General features: G+C 34.4%; 2 protein-coding genes across 2 annotated transcripts; one reads left to right on the forward strand and one right to left on the reverse strand.

Annotated features, from left to right (window-relative positions):
• Nucleotides 1–12,161: 12,161 nt before the first annotated feature.
• Nucleotides 12,162–13,348, forward strand: LOC108472557 (germin-like protein subfamily 1 member 11). Its single transcript, XM_017774102.2, has 2 exons — nucleotides 12,162–12,552; nucleotides 12,674–13,348. The coding sequence occupies exons 1-2, from the start codon at nucleotides 12,429–12,431 to the stop codon at nucleotides 13,210–13,212; spliced, it is 663 nt and encodes a 220-aa protein (XP_017629591.1). The 5' UTR covers nucleotides 12,162–12,428; the 3' UTR covers nucleotides 13,213–13,348.
• On the reverse strand, nucleotides 13,328–15,387 carry LOC108472556 (uncharacterized). The gene is made up of 3 exons (XM_017774098.2): nucleotides 14,101–15,387; nucleotides 13,920–14,021; nucleotides 13,328–13,798 (listed from the first exon to the last, which is right to left on the reverse strand). Exons 1-3 carry the CDS (start codon nucleotides 14,620–14,622, stop codon nucleotides 13,658–13,660), a joined length of 765 nt encoding a protein of 254 aa, XP_017629587.1. The 5' UTR covers nucleotides 14,623–15,387; the 3' UTR covers nucleotides 13,328–13,657.
• Between the last annotated feature and the right edge of the window lie 1,435 nt (nucleotides 15,388–16,822).

Raw genomic sequence — 16,822 nt, forward strand, 5'->3', positions numbered from 1 at the left:
TAGTTAGGGGTGTCAAAAAGTGCATTCCAAGGACTCCATTCCCATAAATCAGACTCGTAAATATTTTTAATAAATATTTACAAAGTTAGCTATGTAGTTAATTAGACTTTGGTTATGTGAATTTGTATTAATCAAGAATTATTATAGTATAAGGACTAAATCGCGTGTAGAGTAAAAGTTGAATTATAAGATTAAAATTAATAGAGGGATTAAAGTAGTAATTACCCAATTACCTTGTTTAGTGGACTGATAACGAAGCATATATATTATATGTAAACTTATTATATATATTATAATAAGTTAAAAGTATGTATATGTATTATATAATATATAATAAATGAAATTATATTAGGTAGAAAGTAGAGAAATGTGAAAGAAGACATACAAATAAAATAGAAAATAAAAGAAAGAAAAAGAAAAAAAAAGAAGAAAATAAGGAAGAACACACTGCCATAAGGGTTTCTAAGTTTCAACTTCAATTGGTTAGTCAACTTAGCCCATTTTCTTATAATTTTTATATTTTTGTAATCACGGTGTTAAGTACTACCCAAACCATGTTGAAATTTTAGCATTGATTAAGATTTTAAATGTTGTTAATGTTTAATAGTTTTAGTATTAGGAAATGGAAATGGACTAAATTGTGGAATTAATTGTTGATTTTGAACAATAGGGACTAAATTGTAAAAAAAATAAAATTAGGGAGTCGAATTGGAAAAGAGGAAGCTAAATGTGGTCTAGAGTGAAATTAGTATAAAAATATGAAGTTAATTGTGAAGGTTAAAATTAGTCTTAGTATGAGGACTAAATTGAAGAATTAGCAAAATATAGTGTGAAATTTGAAATTTAATGTGAAGTTGAAATGTGTAATATTAATGTGATTTAATTGTTTATGTCCGTAGCTAACGTCATACCGAGATCCTCGAATAAAAAGGGGAAGGATAAAATCGATATCGAATAGCTTGGAAATCATGGTTTGTGTTTCTATAATCAGAATTAAATAGTAAATTATTGCATATATAATTGGTTGCAAATTGTAAGCATTTGAGGTGAGTACTTTAGTACTTTGGGATTGAATTAAATTCATAATTGAAATAAAATGGATTGGTTTTGTATATTATGAAATATATTGATTATGAATATATGTGTATCGAGAAAATGTGATTATTATGAAATTAAATATATGCTTATATGCGATGATATACATTCATGAAATTGAGACATTAGTTGTATTGAAAAGTGAAATGAATCCCTATTAATCGTATCGGGCTGAGCCGGATATAGATGGCATACCATAGGATAGGAATAATTCAGGGATTACTTTGACCTCAAGTCAATGTGGCTTTCAATGTCAATTTGCTTCGGTTTAACCAATGAAACACTAGGTGCTAATTTATATAGCGCTGGGTGCAATTTTTACTTTGGATTTATCTAATGAGGCACTGGGTGACAAACTGGTGTGTTGGTTGGATTCGTGTATCCGTCCGAGTCCGTGTCGTGTTAATGGGGGAAAGTAAAATAACAATTTATGTAATTGATATTGAAATGGCAAAGATGAGAAATGAGTATGAGATGAGAAAATATTGAAATGGAAAATATGGGAAATGATTATGAGATGAGAAATGAAATATGAAATGATAAATTGAGATGTGAAACTTGAATAAATTCAAGTATTGATCAAATATATGAATCATGCCATTGCATGAAATGATGTATTCAAATGTTAAATGAAATGCCATTGATATATACTTATATATTTGAACATGTGAAAATCTTAGTAGATGTGAATAAGGAATGAGAAAAAGTTATACTATTGAATTGAAACACATGAACATAGCTTACTTGTTGCATTTTGCATTTCAAATACTTATATAAAGTTTATATTATTCGTATTATAGAAATACCACTCAGTTTTACTCAGCGTATGGTTTTGTTTTCCATGCGCAAGCTAGGTACTGTTTGATATGTCACCGACTCAACATCAAGTCACAAACCTTGAGCTCTGTGGTGATATTTCATTTTGTAATGGAATGTACCTAGGGAGTCTTTTGTTGATATAGTTTATAAGATGTAGTTAACTTAGTTGCTAGTAAAATGATGGTTAAATCTGTATATGTTTGTGGTTGAGGCTATGTTGGTAAGTTAGCCTAGTTTATATTTTGATATGTGATAGTTAAAGTTTGGTAGCTTAGCATAATGCTTGGTATGTGCTTAGCTTCATATTTGGTAACTTCGGAAATTGAACGTTAGTTAAAATATGGTAAATGTGATATGAATGAAAGTCTTAAATGTTTGATGTGTTGTTGATATATTTGAACATATAAAATGTGGTACCAATGAAGGTACATTAGTTAGGCATATTAGCTGATGATTTTGGTGTATTTTGGGCATGTTTAATCATGTTTTGGATAGGTTAAATGATTGGTAATTGAGTTGCTTAGTGCCCAAGTAAATAAGAAATAGTAAACTTGAGTTTTAAGGTACTTTTGGATGCATACAGCCTGGTCACACGGGTGTGTGTCACACATGGGCAACACATATAGGTGTGTGACCCAAGTCAGAGAGTTACAAGGCATGGCTACACGGGTGTGTGCCCCTTGAAATCAGAATATTTGTAATTATTTCCTAAATTCCAGAATTATTTCAAATTAGTCCCTACCTATTTTTAAACTACTTTTAGGGTCTCGTAGACTCGTAATAAGGGCTGTAAGAGTAACTTTTACTTTAAATTGGGGTGGATTAACAAACCTAAATTAAGTGCATTCCACTAGCATCATCGAAGATAAATTAAAAAGATAATTGTTGACAAAGTATGGACCAATTATCTGATGCTAATAATTGGAATAGTCTTGTATATATCCGAATTCTGACATTCAAGAAGGGATAAATAGTGATAAGAGTGTAAAAAGTGGAAGACTAAGTTTAACATTGCATAGCATGATCGTTATTCGAATTTATAATATTCTAGTATGATATAATTTGATTTGTTTGTGACCTGCTCCTATATATTCTATTGTTAATGGCTAGTATATATATGTGTAATTATGATTGATTAATTGTATGACGTGTTAGTAATGCTCGTGACCCTAATCTAATGATGAAGAGGGGTTAGGGGTGTTACATCTATTGCAAAAATGGGTTCTACGATCACTGATCAAGGCTCGAGGTGTGCCAAACCTAGAAAAATTAGTTTGTTTTAGAAACTCCACGACAGTTTTAGCATTCTCATTGCGAGTACACTTTACTTCTATCCACCTAGAAACATAGTCTACCGCAAGAATTATATACACATTTCTAAATGAGGAAATAAACGGACCCATGAAGTTGATGCCCTACACGTCAAAAATCTCGCATACATGAATTGAGGATAGGGGAATTTTATTTGATTTAGTTATGTTACCTGTATGTTGGCATCTATCGCAAGATTCACAAAAATCATATGCATATCGAAAAATTGTGGGCCAATATAGCCTACACTCCAATACCTTATGAATAGTCCGTTTAAGGCCAAAATGTCCTCCACGAGCTTCAATATGACAAAAAGTGAGTATAGAAGCTACCTCAGTTTCCGGAACACATCGTCTTATTATCTGATCCGAGCAATATTTCCATAGGTATGGGTCTTCCCAAATATAATATTGAGCTTCTCTTCTAAACTTGTCTTTCAAGAGACGAGCTAACCTAGTGGGTAATGAACCTATAGCAAGAAGGCTTACCATATTCGCATACCATGGGAAATATGCTTTAGCCAAAAATTGGCCCTCATTAGAAAACTCATCCTTTATAGGAGTGCCGTCACAGGGTGTTTTTAACCTAGTCAAGTGGTTAGCCACAAAGTTTTCACATCCCTTATTGTCTCAAATCTCAATGTCAAATTCTTGGAGCAGTAAAATCCATCTAATGAGCCTCGATTTTACTTCCTTTTTCGCGATCAAATACCTAAGACTACATGGTCAGAAAAAATAATCACTTTATATCTCAATAGATAAGACCAAAATTTATCCAAAGCAAATATAATAGCCAAAAGTTATTTTTTTTTTGTAGTGGTGTAGTTGCTTTGTCCATTATCTAGGGGTTTTGAGGCATACCAAATGACATGGGGCTCTCTGTATATATTTTTCCCCAACACCGCCCCCACACTTCATTCGCTTACATCGCATATGATTTCAAAGGGATAGTTCCAATTTGGTGCTTGTACTATAAGAGCAGAAACAAATTTTGTTTATGTCAGAAGCCTTTATTGCATTTTAGGCTGAGCTTAAATTTCTTATCTTTTTTGCAACAATTAGCATAGTGGTTCAGCAACTTTTGAGAAATGCATTATAAAGTGCCTGTAAAACCTTGAATGGCCAAGGAAAGAACTAATTTCCCTTACAGTTGAGGGATATGGCAAAGAATTTATAATGTTAGTTCTTCTCGACCTCAATCCCTTTAACTGAAACTATATGTCCTAAAATTAAACCATTTTTTACCATAAAATGCTACTTTTCGTAATTCAAGACAAGATTAAATTCTATACATCTACTTAAAATTATTGTGAGGTTTTTAAGGTATTCATCAAAAGAGTTTCCATTCATAGTAAAATCATTCATAAAAACTTCGATAATGTTTTCTACATATTTAGAAAATATACTCATCATGAATCTTTGGAAGGTGGTCTGCAAGTTACAAAGCCCGAATGGCATCCTCTTGTATGCAAATGTGCCGAATGAGTATGTAAAAATGGTCTTCTCTTGGTCCTCTAGTGCAACTAAGATTTGGTAAAAAATATGAGTGTCCATCAAGACAGTAAAAATGAGTTTTTCCAGCTAAATGTTCAAGCATTTGATCTATAAAAGGAAGAGAGAAATGATCTTTTCTAGTATAAGAATTCAACTTCCTCTAATCAATGCAAACACGCCACCCATTTTGCACACGAGTTGATACCAAATCACCCTCATCACTTTTCTTTACTGTCACAATTGTTTTCTTGGGCATGACTTGCACCAGACTTACCCATCTATTATTAGAATCTAGCAGCTTAATTATTTCCTTTTTTACCACATCCATCATATTTGGGTTCAATTGTCTTTGCACCTCTCACTTTTGTTTCGTATTTTCCTCCAAGTAAATATTGTATGTAAATGTTAAGGGGCTTATCCCTTTTAAGTCGGCGATGGTCTAGCCAATTGCTTTCTTATGGTTTTTTTAGTACTTGTATCAAACTTTCCTCTTCGATCTTAGAGAGTCTATTTGAAACTATGATTGGTAAGATATTATCTTTTCCCAGAAATGCATATTTGAGATGCTCGGGAAGTGGTTTCAATTTCAAAACTAGTGTCTGCACAACAGAAGGTAGAAGTTTAGTGTTCATAGGAGACAACAATTCATTAACAGATTCATAAATAAATCCTAAATCAAAATCATCAAACAACGTTTCAAGTTTATCTTCATAAGGTGACTCAAAAGTTTCTCGTACTAATGAGTCAATTATGTCGACACGATTTAAGTTCAAGATTTCACTTAGGTGACTAATAGCGTCGTAAACGTTAAACTTCACGATCTCCCTATCAAATTCCATCGTGAGGGTTCCCTTACGCCCACCAATCTTAGTGCTAGCAGGACTAAGGAAAGGTTGCCCCATCAAGATGTCCGAAGACCTAGGAGTGTTATCCTCTTCCATTTTCACTACATAAAAGTCTACAGGAAAGATAAGTTCGTTGACTTTTACTAATACATCCTCAAGGACTTCTTCGGGATGCACAATAGACTTGTCCCCCAATTGAATGATAATACTTGTTTTTATCAAAAACCCATGTTAAGTGATTCATAAATGGAAAAAGGCATTACATTTATGGAGGCCCCTAAATCACACATAACTTTTTTATTCCTAAGTGGCCTATTTTGCATGGTATTGCAAACATGCCCCTATCTTTACACTTTACTGGCATCCTTTGCTGCAACACCCTAAATACATTTTCACCAACATTTACTCTTTTATTTCCAGTTAATTTTCATTTGTTGGTGCAAAGTCCCTTAGGGAACTTGACATATCACGGAATTTGTTTAATAGCATCCAAAAATAGTATGTTAATCCCGACATTTTTAAATGTTTCAAGGATCTGTTTATGCTTTTTATCTTTCCGATGTTGATTCAATAGTTTTCAAAATGAGGGTTGAATTTTGGGCAATAGAGATTTCATTTGGACTTGTTCATCGTTCTCATGCTTTTCTTGAGCGGAATTTTGATCAAGATTTCTGCTACGATTTGATTCTGATTCTTTTCCACTCCGTAACGTCACTGCATTTACGTTTTGTCTTGGGTTAGGTTCCGTTTGTGACAGTAGTTTTCCTTGTAAGTTCATTTTCTCAATTGATGTGGTCAACTCTCTTATAGATGCATCAGTTTTCTATTGAAAATCAAGCATATTAGCTGCTAATTTATTGATCATGGTTTCTAGAGAGGCACCTGAATCTCACATTTGTTGTGGAAACCGATTTTGGTATGGCTGGTTATACCGTAGGTTAACCCCATAACTCAAGTTAGGATGTATTAGTGTAAGAGTCATATCGCTTTTGGGGTGGTCCAAGAAAATTCTCCATAGCATCCAAATGGGCCATAGTATCATCACACATACTAACGCATGCATCTGTTGTATGTTTGGGTGTTGCACAAATTCCATATAGTCGTGTCATTCCTGTTTTTACTAGAAAAAGAGAATTCATGATATTAATAAGTCTATCAACTTTATCTTTTAAAGTTGAATTACTTAACTGGTGAACCCTTCTAGGGGGTTGAAGATTGGCTTGGAATTATTGAGTATTTGCAACAATCGTGGTGATCAAGTCCCTTGTCTATCGGGGGTTCATGTTAACTAATGCCCCTCCACTGCGGCATTTATCATATTCATTTCTATGGGCTTCAAGCCCTCATAGAAATATTGGAGCAGAGATTGTTCTGTTATCCCATGTTGTGGGAAACTTGTATACAACTTCTTAAATCGCTCCCAATAGTCGTAAAGAGACTCCACATCTCTGTGCCTTACCCCAACAATCTCCCTCCTTAACTCAGCTGCACGCGATGCTAGGAAAATCTGTTGAGAAACAAACAGGAAAGATCAATCCAAGTTGTGATAGATTCAGGAGGTAGATAAAATAACCATTCCTTAGAAGAATCTGCTAGGGAAAAAGGGAAAGCATGCAATTTGATTTGATTTTCAGTTACGCTTTGAGGTTTCATACTAAGATAAACCATATGAAACTCTTTTAGTTGATTGTGTGGATTTTCATTTTGTAATCCATGAAAAGTCAGTAGCAACTGGATTAATCCTGACTTTAGTTCGAAATTAGTATCCATATTAGGATACGCAATGCATAACGACTATTGTTCTACAAGAGCTTCGGCCAATTGCAAAATCGTTTGAGCCATAGGATTTTGTGCTAGATTCAGGTTTACATTAACCCTAGTGTTAGGCACTTCTTCTAGTGGATGGGCTTCTATTCTTTCATTCTCTAGTGTTTGAGTAGGATTTTCGTTAACCCTAGACTCAACTTCGTCTCCTGCTTCTATTTCTGGCGGTGGGTTACTTTGAGTTCCTACCGCCACTGACTGCTTTTTCTGTAGCTTCTATTTCTGGCGGTGGGTTACTCTAAATTCCTACCACCTCTGACTTCTTTTTCCATAGCTTCATTTCCTTGCAACTAACTCTCGCAGTCTTTTCTATCTTTGAATCAAACGCAAGATTTTCTGGGGCAGATCTGGTCATAAGAAAAAGAAATAAGGCTAGTATGTTGCTAGTCCCTAGCAACGATGCCAAAATTTGGTGTGTCGGTGAAAGTATAAAAGTTAGCTTATCCCTATAAATAACAACAAAGAATAGTATAAAAGAAATAGGGTCAAATTCTCAGGGACTGGATTGCTACAACTTCTTGTTCCTCGAAATCTTGGACACAGTCATGCCCAAGAAAAATAACATACCTGGGAAAAATAAAAAAATAGAATTAAAAATATGGACGAGTTAAAAATTGTAATTGTAAAAAGAAACAGAATTTAGGAAAGAGATTCTTCAATTTGAGGGATACTAGCCACCGGTTAGCTCGATCCTCCTTAGGTTCAATCCTAGGCTTTTAGGTGATCCTTCTCATGACAGAATAAGCCAGTTATAGTTGAAGAGGATGCCTACGACCACTAGCTCCATTTAAATTTTAGCCTTACGATTTAGAGGAACCTGACTCTAGCCAACCGTCACTTTTGTGGGACCGTCTTACACTATATCATCATTTCTCAATGGCGAATGACATGCCATTTCGTCTCTTGGGCTCGACAACTTCTAACGTAGTAGGTTAATGAACTAACTGTGCAACCTTCCCAATATATACAAAGCAGCTGTTCCTTGTACAAGACGAAAAGATCACTTTTGGAAGGACATGGACGAAAGCGTCAGTCCCGTATGCGGAGAAATGATGAATACTCGTTGAGAAGGCTAAGTGCGGATTCTAAGCCTCATGAACCTTTTTTGAGGAATCTCGATAACATTTGGCTAAATGAGTTTAGTGGCTCATACTTCTCGAGAAAAAAAATAAGTTTAATGGAACAAATTTTATTGAAAAATAAAATGAAAAAAAGGCTAAGAGCTTTAGAGAGGAGTTTTTTTTACAGAAAATGATGAGTGAATACTAAGTGTGGGATATATCCCAAGGCAACACATTTGGCCAATTTTCAAAGACTCAAAATAATAAGTTCTAACCCTATACATGCCATATTCAAAAATATAAATCCAACTATATTGAATGTTTCGGCTGATAGTGTGATTGATATCTCTGACTTCTGGTGATCCCTGAGCTAGTTAGGCGGCACTGAAAGAAAAAGGGAAAGGAAAGGGAGTAAGCATTAAGCTTAGTAAGTCGCATATAAATAAGCATACCACCATATTTATCCATAAACAACATGCTCATAACACCAAAGTAGGCATAGGTGTAACTTACTACCATCCATACAAGTCACATTATATATATTGAGCTCATATCTCATAAGTACCAATTAGGTACCTATATCATTCACAACACGGTTATACTTTTCTCGTTAGCTCAAGAACATAACATTCACCGTTAAACCATTCAGAATATCACTGGGTATTCATTAAGCCTCAGACATGGGTTAAGTGTCGATGCCATGTCCCAGACATGGTCTTATACTGGCTCATAGCTCAAGCCGATGCCATGTCCCAAACATGGTCTTACACTGACTAACACCTCATAGCTGATGCATGTCCCAGACATGTCTTACATTGGCTTACGCCTCGAGGCCGATACATGTCCCAAACATGGTCTTACACTGACTAACACCTTGTAGCCGATGCATGTCCCAAACATGTTTTACACTGGCTTACGCCTCGAGGCTGATTTATGTCCCAGACATGTCTTACACTAGCCCTTGTCTCAATGCTGATGCCATGTCCCGGACATGGTCTTAATGTGGCCGATGCATGTCCCAGACATGTCTTACACTAGCTCACACAAGTGACCCTAATGTTACGGCATGAATATCCAGTTTATTTCCTATGTTCAATGGGAACTCTACTATCTCTATTTCACAATCAAGCAATTCATACTATATTAAATTTAAATTTAATTCGACACATCCATTAGCAATGTATTTGCATTATTCATATACAACTTACCTCGGGTTACAAAATGTATATGATTGGTTAGTTTAGTCGTTTTGCTTGGCTTTCCTCCGATCTATGTTCGAATTTGGAAAATCTTGATCTATATTACCAAATACACTCATTTAGTCACTAAATAAAATTAGGCAATCCAAAATTCATGTAATAGGTAAAATGACCATTTTGCCCCTAGATCTTGGCAAAATGACCATTTTGCCTCTTTGCTTAAAAATCAATTTTTATCGAATTTAATGTATTTGAGGCCTATCCAAACTCTTTTTTCTCTTATAGCAACTCCAAAATCTCACTATTTCACACACTTATCACCTATTTTGCAACTTATGCAAAATAAACCCTTTAGGTGTTTTCATGCTAACACATCTCAAAAAAGTTGTTTATAACCCAACTAGGATTCATTTTCTTCCATAAAAACTCAGCAAACACTACAAATCCATTCATGAAAAAACTCTAAACTCTTAATCATTTTGCAAAATAGACCCCTTATTTGAAAGCTTATGCTTTAAGGAGTCCAAAAATGTAAAAATCATTAAGAGAAACTATCAAAATCACTTACTTGCAAGTGCTTCAAGTTGCTGAAAATTTTAAGCTTTCAAACCCCTTTCATGGCTGATATTTTCGGTGGAAAGAGATGAGAAGAAAAGAAATTGACAACTTTTTTCTATTTTATTTCTTTTTGGTCAAAATAATTACCCAACTTTCCACCAAACTTTGAAAATTGTCTCCCCTATGTCTCATGGCCGGCTACACTACCAATTAAGGGTGTAATTGCCTTTTAAAATCCCCAAATTTTGATTCTCTAACAAAATAACACCTTTAGCTATCAATTTGGGACTTTTACACTTTATGCGATTTAGTCCTTTTTCACAATTGGCCTCACAAACGTCAAAATTAACTTACCAAATTTTTCATGCACTAATATATTAATGATAGAACATCAAAATAATAATAAAATAATCTTTTTAACTTTGGATTTTTGGTCCCGAGACCACCTTTTCTACTAGGCCCTAAATCGGGATGTTACAATGCATTTGTAGGAAAAAAATTGGGGTGACAAAATAGGAATAATCCTTATTTAGAGTGATTAACGAGTTGTTTACCCTACTTTTAGGGTGGCTAATGTGAAAATTCACCTTTAGTTTTCATTACCATTCAACGGTGGAGTGGCCAAATTAAAAAAAAATAAAATGGAATGACAAAAATAGGAACGACTCATATTTAGATTGATTAATGGGCTAGTTTACTTTATTTATTATTACCAAAGCCAGTGGGTAATATTAATGTCAAAAAAGCGCTACAAATTATAAATTATCTTTTTTGGGGGTTAATGTATAAATTTACCATTATACTTTAGGTAAAATTTGAAATTTGGCACTATATTTTAATTTATTTTTAGAATTTGCCTTGAACTAAAGGTAAATTTACCACTTATTTTAACTCTATATTAAAATTTACGAGTTTACTTGATTGAATTTTACTATCCAAAGTTAACTTTTAAATAACTTGAGAACAATTTAATAAAATATTAATAAATTAATATAATGTTAAATATTAAACTAAACTCTTATTTATATCTCTAAAAAGCCTCTTATTTTATAATAATAATAATAATAATAATAATAATAATTTAATTTTCCTTTTCCATATTTTAAGTTTTTCAAGCCTTTCTTTTATTAAATAAAATTCGAAGTTAATTGATTAATTTTTAGTCGTCTATAAATTATTGATTTTATTATTAACTATTAATGTAAATTATTTGAATGATATTTTTCATTATATTTTTGTTTTTAAACTATCAAAATCGATATCAAATGTTAAATTTTAGTTAAAATTTAAAGTGGGTGAGAGAATTTAATAAGATTTAAAGTTTAATGATAAAGTTCAATTATATAAATGTTACGTGATAAAGTGATAAAGTTACCTATATTCTTCAAGTATAGATAAAAGTCAATTAAAATATACCCTAAAAATGTCAATTAATATATAGTAACAAGATTTAGTAAAAAAATTTAATATTCATTTTAGTACGGTGACAGATTTAATTATAATTTTTTATTATTACAATATTGAGATTAAAATATTGCAAGAGGTGAAAGAGAATGATATAATTTGAATTGGTATCATCCAAGTGCGTAACTTGCTTGAAGCAAAATTTTTATAAGTATTATGTGGAGAAGTGCAGTGGTAGTTGAGAAGTTGGTTTATTTTTGCCGATGGCTCAGCGGGAAATATATGTGGGTTTCAAAATTGATTGATATAAGATATACGATTTAATCCTGTTTTTGTAAACCTTTTCTTCTTCCCTATTATAATGTGATTGTTTAATTGTACATATAAAAATTCTCTATAGTTATCTTTATTGTGTTTTAAGTGGACTATTTCCACCATTAGAAAATAAAAATAGAATGCCAGATGTCAAAATCCAACCGACCCACACCTATAATTCAACAGAAAAAGTTATGAAAGAAAAGACGGAAGCATAACTAAAAAAAAGACAGGAACATGGGATAGCTGAAAATGATATCGTCTGTTTCAAGATGTACTGGTGTATGCGATGGAAGAAGAATTAAATTAGCCTGCTGAAGAATGGTTCACAGAGTGATTTGAAAATACATAAATTATAAAACTAAGAGAAAAACAGCCAACATCATAGACTAGTTCAATCGTATTCAACCTATAAATGCCTAGTCCTTCCATGCAAGGCTTCTCATATCTCATCGATCAATAAAACTTGTAAGCATCTAAACTAGAAAAAGCTACCTTACCTCCATGGAAGGCTTTCATTTCCTCCAAGCCCTTTTCATCTTAGCTCTGGCATCCTCTTTGGCCTATGCCTTTGATCCTAGCCCTCTTCAGGACTTTTGTGTAGCCATAAATGACCCCAATGATGCTGGTATGTTCCATCTTCCTTAGCTTTCAGTCTATGGACCTAGAATATTGCTGCTTTCTACCTTTATGGAACCCCTTTTCTTATGGATGGTATGATATTACTGACATTTCTTACTTTCATGCAGTGTTTGTAAATGGGAAAGTATGCAAAGACGCAAAGCTTGCCACAGCAGATGACTTCTTCTTTTCTGGACTCAATATCGGAAAAATCACATCAAATTCAGTTGGATCATCTGTCACTCCTGTCAATGTTGCGCAAATCTCAGGACTTAACACTCTCGGGATATCTTTGGCTCGAATTGACTATGCAGCTAATGGTGGTCTAAACCCTCCTCACACTCACCCTCGTGCCACGGAGATTCTTGTGGTCTTGGAAGGCACGCTCTATGTTGGTTTTGTTACATCCAACCCAGATAATCGTCTAATTGCCAAAGTCTTAAACAAGGGGGACGTGTTTGTGTTCCCAGTTGGTCTCGTTCACTTCCAATTCAATCCAGGAAAGAGTAAAGCTGTTGCTATTGCTGCTTTGAGCAGCCAAGATCCTGGTGTTATTACAATAGCAGATGCAGTGTTTGGATCAGATCCATCTATTAATCCCGATGTTCTTTCCAAGGCCTTTAAATTGGACAAAAGTATGGTGAAAAGTCTCCAATCCAAATTCTGATGATACTGCAATGTTGAATGATTGACATCCCTTGTTAATGCAAACATTCCTTATAGACTCTCTCTACTTATGTAAGCCTGTCTGTTTGAATTATAGAATATGATGAAGTTGCAAGTTGTTCAATGGGCAAAAGAAATCTACTCCATTACAGATCTCTAGAAGAAATGCAAGACCTTACATTCATTCATACACTAATTATTTGCAGGATTGAAGCCACAAGTATATCTGAATTCACCTAAAAGAATGATTGATGTGATCTAAAGAATCAGAGTAAGCAAGTTGCTGTCGGAAACGGGTTACTCGGTTCAAAGATGTGCGAAAAAGAAAATAAAAGCTACAATTCCTCAAACTGGTGCAGGTACCAGAAGAATAAATTCTAACAAAAGAAATGAAGTTGAAATGTAATGATTGATGAGCACTCAACCGTTGGTGGTAAGAACCAAATCTAGATGAGCTTGTAATAGCAGTTCTTTCCAGATAGAAGAATTTTATAGCCTTTTCCGCAAGGGCACTTGAAATGAAGGTCCAAACATTCCCCAATTTTCTCCACTCTCACAGCTTCTTCACAATCTGGCTCACCATTATCCTATAATAACAAGCTCCACATATTAACACCAAGAATTAAAATTCCTTTTAGTTGCACCATTTTCTTGGAAATCAAACAGCAACCAATAAGCAAAGACCCCACAGAAATTAGAAAAGCCAACCTTGATTGCCTCAGTGGTGCACAGTACATCTTCAACTTCTCGCATAGCCTCACCCCACCAATTGCTCATTTCTTTCATCCGCTCCTTCATTCTCTTCAATCTCTGCCATTCGCATGTATAATAAATCAGCCATGGACCAAGAAAATAACAAAAGCAGTTTGAAATGAAAGAGAAAACCAACCTTGGCACTGGGGCTCTCTTCCTTGATCAATTCCACCCCCATCTCGTAGGAGCTTGAAGACCTTGACAAGGACTTGGCAGGAGAAAAAATGGGATCAGATATAGACCTGCTTAAGACAGGGGCTCTTGGAGGCAATGAAGAAGAAGCACTTCCTTTTGACAGTGGGGTATCTTCTAAGGCCTTTGCGGTGTCCGAAGGGCTAGGTTTTGTAGGTGTATAAGGGTCAGAAGTAGAGCGTTGAAGCAGTGGAAGAGGGATCTTGGAGAAGCCACAAAGGGAGTAGTGATTCTCGAGCAAAGGCTTTTTGGACTTGTGTTCAGCGATTGATTCAGGAGAAGGACGTTTCATTGGGTTGGAAGCGGCGACATTGCAGGCACAGGTTGTGCATGAATGGCGGTTTTGCTGGTTGTTCTTGAAGTTATCAAGGTGGAGGAGGGATAGGTTGATGGGTTCTTGGAGTTTAAGGTCATCTTCTTCCTGGTTTGGAATTTCAAAGCCTGGTTCTTGGGTCATTTCACCCATTGCTTCTGCCTTTGTTGATTCTTCAAAGCTTTCAATCTTTATTTGAGAGACACTGTTTCGTGTTTTTGAAGCGCAAGGGGGAGAGGCAGTGAAACTATTGAGGGTTTATATTAAAACTTTTGATGGGGTGTACGGATGATTCTTGAATCTTGATTTGTGTGACAGTAATTGTAATTGACAACATTCCATATCATATGATCGTAAAAACATGCAGAAAGGTTTTATTAAGTAAGCAAAACTTCTTTATTTTTTATTTTTATATTTCAATCCACGAAATACCAAAATTCAAAGCAACAAATGAAACGTTATCCAGACAAGACGATCATCAATTAGGCAAGTTTTTGGTTATCCCACCATAGATGGCAGGGTCTGAACTGTTAGAAGCGTAGTAATAAAAAACTCAAATATTAATTTTTATTACTCACAAATAAATCCAATACAATACAAAATACAATACAAACTCTCTTTATTTTATTTTTTCTCATTTTTTTTTCTCACAATACTAGCTGCTGCTAGTTTTTTTTTTCTATACTCACAACAATTTTATTTTTCTCTCAAACTCTAGCTAATTTTTTTCTCAGCACTCACAATACATGAATTATACATACATATATATATATATAGACAAAGTCTAGTTACCTTAATGATTGCTTATCCCTTAAGTATATCATAAATGATAATGCTTATCCATTATACATGCCTTGCCTTGTAGAACTTTTCAATGCTGCTACCATCTTGATTTTTCATGAAGTTTTCAACATGATAAGCTTTATCCAATTTGCAAAGTTGTATCCAATTTGAAAACCAAGATGTATGAGGTAGAAGCCAATTTGGATACAAACTCTTTGGTTGTAATTTTTTACTTTGAAAAGTTGGTTTGATTTCTAACACTCCCCCTCAAATCGAACTTTTCATTTCAAGCTTTTCTTTGAGTTTATGGAATATATCTGCTTTCAATGGCTTCATAAAAATGTCTGCCAGTTGATCTTCTGTTTTGCAGTAAACTAACTCCACATTTTTATTTTTCACTTGCTCTCGAATAAAATGATACTTTGTACCGATATGCTTGCTTCGACTATGAGACACTGGATTGTTTGCAAGAGATATTGTGGACTTGTTGTCAACATAAATTGTAATTGGACCTTCTTGTATAATAGATAATTCAACCAAAATATTCTTCAACCAAATTGCTTGACATGTGCATGTTGCAACAACCATGTATTCTGCTTCACATGTTGAAAGGGATACTGTTTGTTGCTTTTTCGATAACCATGAAAATGCTGCAGAGCCAATATGAAATAAATATCCGGATGTGCATTTGCGATCATCCAAGTCACCACCATAATCACTATCTGAATAACCAACCAATTTTGAACTCTGTGAGTATGTATAAAATAAACCCTGATCCATTGTATCTTTGATGTATCTCAAAATTCTCTTTGCTGCAATCAGGTGATCTTGTTTTGGCTTCTCCATGTATCTACTAACTATTCCCACTGCGTACATGATGTCTGGCCGTGTGATAGTCAAGTACCTTAAACTTCTAATGGTACTTTTAAACAACGTTGGATTTACTGGCTCTCTAGATGAATCAACACTTAATTTTGTGCTTGGTTCTGCTGGCGTGGCTACTGGCTTGCAATCTTTCATATTGAATTTTCTTAAAATTTGTTTCGCATAATTCTTTTGAGACACAAATGTTCCATCTTTCATTTGTTTCACATCGACTCCAAGAAAGTATGACATTTCACCTATATCTGTCATTTCAAATTCTTTAGTCATAGCTTTCTTAAAGTCATTGAACATACCTGGATTGTTTCTCGTGAAAATCATATCATCCACATATAAGCACACGATCATGATGTCACCAACTTCATTTTTCTTCGTATATAGAGCATGCTCGTATGGGCTTTTCATGAACTTGTTCTTCTGAAAGTATTCATCTATTCTTGTGTTCCATGCTCTCGGAGCCTACTTTAGTCTATATAAAGCTTTCTTCAAGTGATAACTTTGCCTTCTTGTCTTTGTTTGCAATATCCAGGTGGTTGTTCAATGTAGACTTCTTCTTCTAGGTAGCCATTAAGGAATGTTGACTTCACGTCCATCTGATAAATTTTCCATTTATTTTGTGCTGTAATTGCCATGAGAAGCCTTATAGTATCAATTCTAGCGACTGGAGCAAATACTTCATCATAGTCTA

This window comes from Gossypium arboreum, chromosome 11, assembly GCF_025698485.1.
Source record: "Gossypium arboreum isolate Shixiya-1 chromosome 11, ASM2569848v2, whole genome shotgun sequence".
Lineage (NCBI taxonomy): Eukaryota > Viridiplantae > Streptophyta > Magnoliopsida > Malvales > Malvaceae > Gossypium > Gossypium arboreum.

What these genes read in the sequence shown, in the direction of transcription:
- LOC108472557 (XM_017774102.2), top strand. Translation starts at nt 12,429, where the DNA reads ATGGAAGGCTTTCATTTCCTCCAAGCCCTTTTCATCTTAGCTCTGGCA. An exon ending in AAATGACCCCAATGATGCTG is followed by an intron (nt 12,553 to 12,673) that starts GTATGTTCCATC and finishes ACTTTCATGCAG; the next exon opens with TGTTTGTAAATGGGAAAGTA.
- LOC108472556 (XM_017774098.2), bottom strand. Translation starts at nt 14,622, where the DNA reads ATGGGTGAAATGACCCAAGAACCAGGCTTTGAAATTCCAAACCAGGAA. An exon ending in AAGAGAGCCCCAGTGCCAAG is followed by an intron (nt 14,022 to 14,100) that starts GTTGGTTTTCTC and finishes TGCGAATGGCAG; the next exon opens with AGATTGAAGAGAATGAAGGA. An exon ending in GCACCACTGAGGCAATCAAG is followed by an intron (nt 13,799 to 13,919) that starts GTTGGCTTTTCT and finishes TTGTTATTATAG; the next exon opens with GATAATGGTGAGCCAGATTG.